The 10266-nt window shown below is 43.6% G+C and overlaps 1 protein-coding gene across 1 annotated transcript; it reads left to right on the top strand.

Moving 5' to 3' along the window:
- Nucleotides 1-6679: 6679 nt before the first annotated feature.
- LOC137368708 (growth arrest-specific protein 1-like) lies at nucleotides 6680-9852 on the top strand. The gene has a single exon (XM_068028878.1). The coding sequence runs from the start codon at nucleotides 7022-7024 to the stop codon at nucleotides 7844-7846; it is 825 nt and encodes a 274-aa protein (XP_067884979.1). The 5' UTR covers nucleotides 6680-7021; the 3' UTR covers nucleotides 7847-9852.
- The last annotated feature ends 414 nt before the right edge of the window (nucleotides 9853-10266 follow it).

The following is a 10266-nucleotide window of genomic DNA, read 5'->3' as shown; positions in this document are numbered from 1 at the left end:
GATGGGCACGGAGAAGGGTTAAAGTGCGTATACTTCAACGCAAGAAGCATCAGGAATAAGGTGAGTGAATTGAAGGCGTGGATGGGCACTTGGGACTACGATGTTGTGGCCATCACTGAAACGTGGATAGGTGAGGGGGAGGAATGGTTTTTGGAGGTACCTGGTTATAGATGTTTTCATAAGATTAGGAATGGTGGTAAAAGAGGTGGGGGGGGTGGCATTGTTAGTTAGAAATAGTGTAACAACTGCTGAAAGAATTTTCGAGGAGGATCTGCCGACTGAGGCACTGTGGGTTGAGGTCAGGAACAGGAAAGGAGCAGTCACCTTGATGGGAGTTTTCTATAGGCCCCCCAATAGCAGCAGGGAGGTGGAAGAGCAGATTGGGAAACAGATTTTGGAAAGGAGCAGAAGTCACAGGGTAGTAATTATGGGGGATTTCAACTTCCCAAATATTGATTGGCAACTCTTTAGATCGAATAGTTTGGATGGGGTAGTGTTTGTGCAGTATGTCCAGGAAGCTTTTCTGACTCAGTATGTAGACTGCCCGACCAGAGGGGAGGCAATATTGGATTTGGTACTAGGTAATGAACCAGGGCAAGTGATAGAGCTGTTGGTGGGCGAGCACTTTGGAGATAGTGATCACAATTCTGTAGCATTCACTGTGGTAATGGAGAGGGATAGGTATGTGCAACAGGGCAAGGTTTACAATTGGGGGAAGGGTAGATATGATGCTGTCAGGCAGGAACTGAGGAGCATAAGTTGGGAGCATATGCTGGCAGGGAAGGGCACGGTCGAAATGTGGAACTTTTTCAAGGAGCAGATAGTAGGGGCCATTGATAAGCATGTCCCTGTCAGACAGGGAAGGGATGGTCATGTGAGGGAACCGTGGTTGACAAGAGAGGTTGAGAGTCTTGTTAGGAAGAAGAAGGATGCGTATATAAAGTTGAGGAAAAAGGGCACAGGCATAGCTCTGGAGGGATACAAGATGGCCAGGAAGGATCTGAAGAAAGGGATTAGGAGAGCTAAGAGAGGGCATGAAAAATGCTTGGCGGGTAGGATAAAAGAAAACCCCAAGGCCTTTTACGCGTATGTCAGAAATATGAGGATGACTAGGGGGACCATAGGTCCGGTCAAGGACAATAGCGGGAGACTGTGTGTTGAGCCGGAAGAGATAAGTGAGGTTTTGAATGAGTACTTCTCTTCGGTATTTACGAATGAGAAGGGGTGTATTACTGAAGAGGACGGTGTGAAACAGACTGGTAAGCTCGAGGAAGTGCTCGTTAGGAGGGAAGATGTGTTGGGGTTTTTGAATAACTTGAAGATAGACAAGTCTCCCGGGCCTGACGGGGTATATCCAAGGATGTTATGGGAAGCAAGGGATGAAATTGCAGAGCCGCTGGCAATGATCTTTTCATCTTCTCTGTTGACGGGGGTGGTACCAGGTGATTGGAGGGTGGCAAATGTTGTGCCCCTGTTCAAGAAAGGGAATAGGAACAACCCTGGGAATTACAGGCCAGTTAGTCTTACTTCGGTGGTAGGCAAGTTGATGGAAAAGGTGCTGAGGGATAGGATTTATGAGCATCTGGAAAGACACTGCTTGATTCGGGACAGTCAGCACGGTTTTGTGAGGGGTAGGTCTTGCCTCACAAGCCTGATTGAATTCTTTGAGCAGGTGACCAAGCAAGTGGATGAGGGTAAACCAGTGGATGTGGTGTACATGGATTTTAGTAAGGCATTTGATAAGGTCCCCCATGGTAGACTTATGGAGAAAGTCAGGAGGCATGGGATAGTGGGGAATGTGGCCAGTTGGATTAAGAATTGGCTAACTGATAGAAGGCAGAGAGTGGTCTTAGATGGTAAATACTCAGCCTGGAGCCCAGTTACCAGTGGCGTGCCGCAGGGATCAGTTCTGGGTCCTCTCCTGTTTGTGATTTTTATTAACGACTTGGATGAGGAAGTCGAAGGGTGGGTCAGTAAATTTGCAGATGATACAAAGGTTGGTGGAGTTGTGGATACCGAGGAGGGCTATTGTCGTCTGCAAAGGGACTTGGATAGGTTGCAGTGCTGGGCTGAAAAGTGGCAGATGGAGTTTAACCCTGAAAAGTGTGAGGTCGTCCATTTTGGAAGGACAAACACGAATGCAAAATACTGGGTTAACGGTAGGGTTCTTGGGCATGTGGAGGAGCAGAGAGACCTTGGGGTCTATGTGCATAGATCGTTGAAAGTTGCAACTCAAGTGGATAGGGCTGTGAAGAAGGCATATGGGGTGTTAGCGTTCATTAGCAGAGGGATTGAATTTAAGAGCCGTGAGGTGATGATGCAGCTGTACAGGACCTTGGTGAGGCCTCATTTGGAGTACTGTGTGCAGTTCTGGTCGCCTCATTTTAGGAAGGATGTGGAAGCCTTGGAGAGGGTGCAGAGGAGATTTACCAGGATGTTGCCTGGAATGGAGAATAAGTCTTACGAGGAAAGGCTGAACATTCTAGGCCTCTTCTCATTAGAACGGAGAAGGATGAGGGGTGACATGATAGAGGTTTATAAGATGATCAGGGGAATAGATAGGGTAGACAGTCAGAAACTTTTTCCCCGGGTGGAGCAAAGCGTTACAAGGGGTCATAAATTTAAGGTGAAGGGTGGGAGATATAGGGGGGATGTCAGGGGAAGGTTCTTTACCCAGAGAGTGGTCGGGGCATGGAATGCCTTGCCTGGGGAAGTTGTTGAGTCAGAAACTTTAGGGACTTTCAAGCGGCTTTTGGATAGGTATATGGATAAAGGAGAATGATGGGGTATAGATTAAATTGTCCTTGACAGAGGACAAAGGATCGGCACAACATCGTGGGCCGAAGGGCCTGTTCTGTGCTGTATTTTTCTATGTTCTATGTTCTATGTTCTATAAGCTGAGGCTAGGGTGGAATTGGGCAATGTAACAAAAGTGGAAATAGGTGGTCTTAGTGATGGCACAAATTTGAGGTCAGAAGCTCATCTTGAAGGCAAATGTGACACCAAGATTGTGAACAGAATAGCTTAATCTTAGAATGTTGCCAGAGAGAGGGATGGAGTCGATAGCTAGGGAATGGAGTTTGGACCGGGGACCGAAAACAATGGCTTCAGTCTTCCCAATATTTAATTGGAGGAATTTTCTGCACATCCAGTATTGGATGATAGATAAGCAGTCTGATAATTTAGCAACAGTGCAGGTGTGGAGAGAGGTGGTGGTGAGTTAGAACTGGGTGTCACCAATATACATGTGAAAACTAACGCTGTGCTTTCGGATGATGTTGCCAAGAGGCAGCATGTGGCTGAGAAATAGGAGGGGGCCAAGGATAGATCTTTGGGTGACATAAGAGGTAATGATGTGGGAGCAGGAAGAGAAGCCATTGCACATGATTCTCTGGCACATGATTCTCTGGCTACGATTCGATAGATAAGAATGGAACCAGGTGAGAGCAGTCCCATCCAGCTGGACAACAGTAGAGTGTCGTTGGAGGAGGATGGCGTGGTCAAAGGTTGGAGACAGGTCAAGAAGGACGAGGAGGAAAAGTTTACCTTTGTCACAGTCACAGAGGATGTCATTTATAACTTTGATAAGAGTCTTTTTGGTACTGTGACAGGGGCAGAAACCTGATTGGAGGGATTCAAATATGGAGTTCTGGGAAAGATGGAAATGGATTTGGGAGGCAACAACAAGTTCAAGGATTTTGGAGAGGAAAGGAATGTTGGAGATGGGAGGGTAGTTTGCAAGGTTGGTGGGGTCAAGGGTTTTTTTTTTGAGGAAAGGGGGTAATGATCGTAGATTTAAAGAGAGAGAACACCTGAAGAGAGAGAACCATTTACAATATCGGCTAACATGGGGACTAGGAGAGGAAGTTGGGTGATCAGCAGTTTAGTGGGAATAGGATTGAGGGATTCTATCATCAGCATACTAACTGGCGCTGATTTTTCAGACTATGTCTGAAGAGTAGCATGTAGATGAAAAGTAGGAGGGGGCCATGGATAGATCCTTAGGAGACACCTGAGGTACCAGTGATAGAGCGGGATGGAAAGCTATTACAGGAAATTTTCTGGCTGCCAGTGGATTGATAAGTTTGGAATAAAAACAGAAAGTGCTGGACATACTCAACGGGTCCGGCAGCATGTGTGGAGAGAAAAGCAGAGTTAATGTTTCAGGTCTGTGACCTTTCATCAGAAGTTCTCAGTTCACAAAGCTGAAACATTAACTCTGCTTCTCTCTCCACAGATGCTGCCTAGCCTGCTGAGTATTTCCAGCACTTTCTGTTTTTATTTCAGATTTCCAGCATTCGCGGTATTTTGCTTTTGTATTATTGATAAAATTGGAACTGGGCCACCGCAGTTCCAGCCTGCCAGGGGCCGGTGGGGAGGCGTTGGAGCCGGATTTTGTAGTCAAATACTGTTGCAGTCCTCCACTGATTAGACAATGGAATCCTTGATCACAGATTTCATCACATTATACCTGCCTAACCTACACTATTTATCTACTTTCACCAAAATGGAAGCCTGCATTAAGTTTAAAAAGGCCAACTATTTCGGAGTCATGTCAATGTCAGAACTACATCGTTTCCTGTTTTCATGCAATTTTCAAAATGTCATGTACTTTTAAATACAGATTTCTTTATAACTTCTAAATCCCATGTGACGACCCTTTCAGCCAAATCACCACAGGAAGTACATTCTAAACTACTTAGCAAGAGAAGAACCTTGGATCTATGCCTGTTAGTAAATGCATGGCATCAAATTACAGTCATCCGCTTCTGTTTCTTTCACATTCTTAATCAACTGTGGTGTTTAAATAAAGAAACATCGTGTAATTATTATTTTCACAAAAGCAAAAAACTATTCAAACTTAAATTCAAAATTCGGTCTTGCTGTCTTTTAAGGAAGCATATTAACTCCAGTCATTCATTATGCAAGCATATATTACAGTATTTTGACACATACTTTGCACATACAGGTGTTTTGCTATGATTCCTTAAAACTATGATTGCTATTAATTACGGATTGTCGTGTATTATGGTAACATAATGAATGATTATGTTTCTACGGTTGTTAATTTGCTTTGCGAGCGTTAATGTTTATTATGAAATATAGAGTAAGTGTGAAAAAGACGCACCAATTATCCACATCATGTTCTGCAATTCTGCTTATCAATAGATGTAGTTATTACAGGTACCGGTATTTTGTTTAGCATCTTCAAACACGTCTCATTGTCAGGAACCGTACGGCGCTACAGCATTCATTTTAAAGCAAAACCTCGTACCTCGTGTGTCCATTTTACAATTGCAGCAGACATATTTTACATTACTTTCAATTTATTTTAGATTTTTTTCTGATTTTATGCATTGGCAGATGCCAGTTCTCACCTTGAGAAAATAACCTGTTAGCTACAGTCTCGTTCTGAAAAGAACTCAGGTCGAACGCAAATGCGTCGCTCAAGTTCTTAAGCGTGTTTTGTTTTTAATTCCCTTTCTTGCCCAAACACAAGGTACAAACAAAGCTACACAAGTTGTACCAGATTTGTGAATTAAGATCCTTTAAAAGGCACCAAAGACGGCAATTTCCAGGGAAGTTAACCTACCTGAAGTTCGGGGACCAATCGGAGAGCAACTTGGATTGTCAATCAGAAAGATAATAACAATGAATAAATGCCGACTTGAGAATTGGCCATAAGTGAGAGATTGTAGTTATTTATGAATGAGATAGAAAAGGAAGGGAAGAACGAGAGAAAGAGAAGGGAAGTGAAATGAGAAAAGGAATTCTCAATTTTCAAGCAAATAATGAACAAAACAAAAACGAATAAAGTTTACTCAAGCTTCTCATAAAACTGGTTTTTAATACAAATTAGATTTCATTTTCGTAACAGTCAACATTAGAAAGTTTAAATACGTCAAATAAAAAACAAAAAGTTCTTAACTTGTTTTAAGCGAATTGAGTGAACATCCGCATAACTTGTGTTATTGAAAAGGTTAAAAAGCAAATGTAGGTTTTTGGGGGACTCATTTGCAACAACAAAAATACTTTTGAATTTGTGCCTTTGTTTAGTTTGATGGAGGAGATTCAGCCGGAATTCCGGCAAGATAACGGGCACATCTCTGAAGAGGTGGACAAGGTGGTTTCATGCGCGGCTCAGATAGTCGCCGTGTGGAAGTTGCTGTGGGCTATCCTTCCACTCGCTACTGTCCGGTAAACTTCAAGCAGAGTTAAAGCACAACCCGGGCCAGGAGGGGGTGAATGAAGCAGAACTTCACACTCGAGCCCGATCCAGCCAACAAGGCGGCAAATTACAAAAGAATGCGGACACTGGAGGAAGCTGCCCGGGCCCCGAAAATCTGGTTGGTTTGAATGACCATCAATCACATTCTCCACCTTGCAACTGCTTCCCTGTGCAGGAGAGGGATTTGTGAGCCAATCATAGGGCGGGAGTGGGAGCTGTGAGCCAATCATAGGGCAAGACTGGGAAGTGTGAGCCAATCATAGGGCAGGACTGGTAAGTGTGAGCCAATCATAGGGCAGGAGTGGGAGCTGTGAGCCAATCATAGGGCAAGACTGGGAAGTGTGAGCCAATCATAGGGCGGGAGTGGGAGCTGTGAGCCAATTATAGGGCGGGAGGTGGAAGCTGTGAGCCAATCATTTCCAGCGATATAAGCCGCGTGGGCGGGGAAAGGAGCACCAAGTGACCAGGATGTGGAGGGGCTGCTTGCTATTTGTTTGCAGTTTGTTGAATAGATAATGAGGCGCTGCCGAGGTAATTAGAGCACGTTGGAGTTTTTTTTGTGTGTTGGGAGGAGGGAAGTTTTTCCTGTAAAAAGAACCGTGGCCAAACTCTGGGAAGCATTGCATGCAGAATGTTGACGGAAAGGCAGGCGAGAAGCACAGAGGCTTCCTCGCTCTGCAGTGAGAAAGAAATTCTTCGCTGCATCGCCCAGGACTTCTGCATGGATGCGTGACACCAGCCATCCCTTATGCAAAAAATTAGCAAACTCCGAAACTTTCAGATACCAAAACGATGGCGAGTCTCTCTGGCTTGATCCGAGCTGGGGGCCACCTTCTCGTCTGTTTACTGTTCCTTTTGAGCAATTCTGGCGTGCTGGCTCGGCGGATCTGCTGGCAAGCCATCGTGCAATGCCAGGTCGAGCCCGATTGCAACTTTGCGTACGAGCAGTACATGGCGGCTTGCAAGTCCGTTTTAAACCTGGAAACCAGGCGGTGTCCCAGCCATTGCCTCTCGGCTCTCGTCCACCTCAACCACACGCAGAACGGGCCCATGCTGGAGAACTGCGATTGTGTCGAAGACGAGCTGTGCAAAAGAACCAAGCGTGCCATCGAGCCTTGCTTGCCGAGGACCCGCAACCGGGACGGGGTGATGGGCTGCACCGAAGCCCGCCTGCAGTGCGAGACCGAGCCACAGTGCAACAACGCCATGCACCGCTATCTCCAGAACTGCGGCAAACTTTTCAACGGCATCAAATGCACGGATCGATGCCGGGAGGTGATCGAGAGCATGCTGGTCATCCCTAAAGCCTTGCTCCTTAAGGAATGCGTCTGCGACGGAGCCGACCGACCCATCTGCGAGGCGATCAAGGACAACATGGCCAGATTGTGCTTCTTTGGACCTGAGCATAGCTCTGGCAGCAGCGGCTCGGACATGGAGCCGGATGAATACTGGGACTATGAAGAAGATCCGAGAGACAACGTTATCAGTTATGATGATGAGAATAGAGACACACTAAAGTACGCTTCAAGCGCCAGAGGATCCTCCAGTGTCCCGGTGCCTAATGTTTTGACTTTGATGGCATCCATTTTACTACTCGTACGAGTCGCCCGGTTATAAATGAACAATACAACTTTTATCCTTCTTCAAAAAAGAAGCTCTGCACTGCCATCTTCAATATAAAAAGACAATTTAATAGACCTTTATATAAATTTAATTCTGGTAAGATTTGTTTGTTTTTTGGTTGTATCAAAGATGTGGAATTAATCTCTGGTGCAACTAGTATAAATTTTATATGACTGGTGTTTTTTAACCAGTCGTTGTGTGTTTGTGTATAAAGTTACAAATGTATACATTTGGGGAATAATTTATTGAAATATAGACTTAACCACATGGCTCTGGTTTTGCATCGAGCTGTGAAAGAATGCAATGATACTTTTACCAGCGAAGATACAGAATTTCAATACTTATTCTAAAGGGAAATTGATTTATAATGAATGCACGACCATCCCAATTGAACAGTCTTAAGATGAAACATATAGATTTGAAAAGGTTATCTTTAAATATGTATTTTTGGAAATGGAGAGATATAAAAAATTGGCCTTGATAAAAATTGTTCTTTTAAAATAACTTTGTAATGCTGCCATTAACATTGTATTTTCATAGAAGCCATAAAGAGTCATCTAGTTTAAAAACAACTTCGCAAGACTGTGCGTGTCTATTCAGAGTTGAGTGAAAGTGAAAACGCTGGCGATTCACTGGTAATATTACGAAGCTGTTTCGCGATGTTTGATAATGTGTCCGTGAGCGTCTATGATACTAAGTTTTCCAAACCTCCAGCGCCATCACATTTGCTGTTTTCACAGCTGACAGCAGGGTCGAGCTTTGACTTTCGATTAATCGGGTTTCCGTTTGCCTTCGTACTTTTTAGCAAGTGAAAGCTCTAAATTCCTATTCATTGGAGAAATCAGTTTTATTTTTAATATGTTGGTACAAGGGGAAACGCATCACAGTTGTTGCTGGCTGACCAAGCAGCACACTGACTGACATGCTCATTGTACACCGAATGTACAAAAAGGTTTGAAAAAACATACTTTATTTTCTTGTAATTATGTTGCGACTAGGAGCAAGTTGCTGTGAAAAACAGCGTTCTTTTCCCATATTTCCTGATGAGATGCTGAGTGTCAAGTATTCTTTAGTGTAATGCCTAACAGTACAGGAGAATTGTTAGAAGTTACATTTTACCACAAACTTGTGTTATGGAATGCAGCCAATCCAGTTGTTTGACCCGAATACATCCTAGAGGTTTGTACTTTTATTATAGTTCTGCGGCAGCGAGGAGAAAGGCTAAAGATGTAAAACCACTACAAAAAAGAAAAACAAGTCGGTGAACCTATTGTAACATCTTCTATTTTGAGTGACTTTCTGAGGGCATTCAGCCTGGGCTCCTGCCAGGGCTCCTGATCTTCACTCAAACGCCCTTAGATAAATAATTACACTCTTAAGCACCCGTCGAGTACTGGTATACTTGACCTTGTAAATAGAAATGTTTGCAGTAGGAATAAACTCCGTCGTTTGAAATCTTTAAACATTTAACACAAAGCAGGCTCAGTCCTCTGGGGGATTGCCCGTGCCTTCTCAAGTAAGTCGCGCCACATCAGGCTCGCAGAACAAGTTTATTTATCTTTTCTCGTGCTGTTTATTTTATTCTTCAATGTTGCGGTTGGAAGCCCAGTCAAAAGTTTAACTGTGCCCACAAATAAACTTACTTTGGTTGACGGATTTGTTTAACGACCGCAACCCTATTATGCAGATTTTACATAAAGAGAAACCTGTATGCTTACATTTGTAACCACTGTAAGTAGCTGTTTGCACACCTCTTCACTTGTACTTTGAAGTCTTCCTTCCCGGAAGCAACTTTTCTTAGTTCTCCTACAGACCGAGGTGAATTTATTATATTATTGAATTTACTTTTAATCTTTTGCAAGTAGTCATCCATTTTGACGTTACGAGCACATTTAAGTTGATAACTTTTTATCCGCTTAGACGCGAATAATTGTAAATATCGAGTTTGACAGTCTTCCCATTATGCAAATCTCAATACGAGCAAAGATACGGTTATAAATTAGAACCACAGATGACTGTCGTTAACTATCTGTGATTTTGACAAACTTATTGGTCTTGTAAATATATTATGCTTTAAAAGATGACCTATTGACCTGAAGTGAAATCGTTGTTTGCTAACTACTGTCCAGACGCTTTTAGTTTCTACTGTGTACATAGTTGGAGTAATGGCTGTTTACGTTAGTTTAAGTAGATTTAACATTCCCAATTTCCACTGAAAAAAGACATTTTGTTGTGCGAGACACACCCGACATTTCCCCAGCAAGGAATGAAAGCATTAGCACTGGGTCCAGCAACTGGAGTGATAATTAACCGACAGGATAAATGGGGACTGGTTTACAAGCGGCTGTCAATAGCATCTGCCTAAAATAAATCACCAGCCAAACAGCATAGCAAACGAAGTTACCGCTGTATAA

This window comes from Heterodontus francisci, chromosome 4, assembly GCF_036365525.1.
Source record: "Heterodontus francisci isolate sHetFra1 chromosome 4, sHetFra1.hap1, whole genome shotgun sequence".
Taxonomy (NCBI): Eukaryota; Metazoa; Chordata; class Chondrichthyes; order Heterodontiformes; family Heterodontidae; genus Heterodontus; species Heterodontus francisci.
Note: the sequence above shows the minus strand (reverse complement) of the source record. Positions and strands in the feature narration are given on the sequence as shown.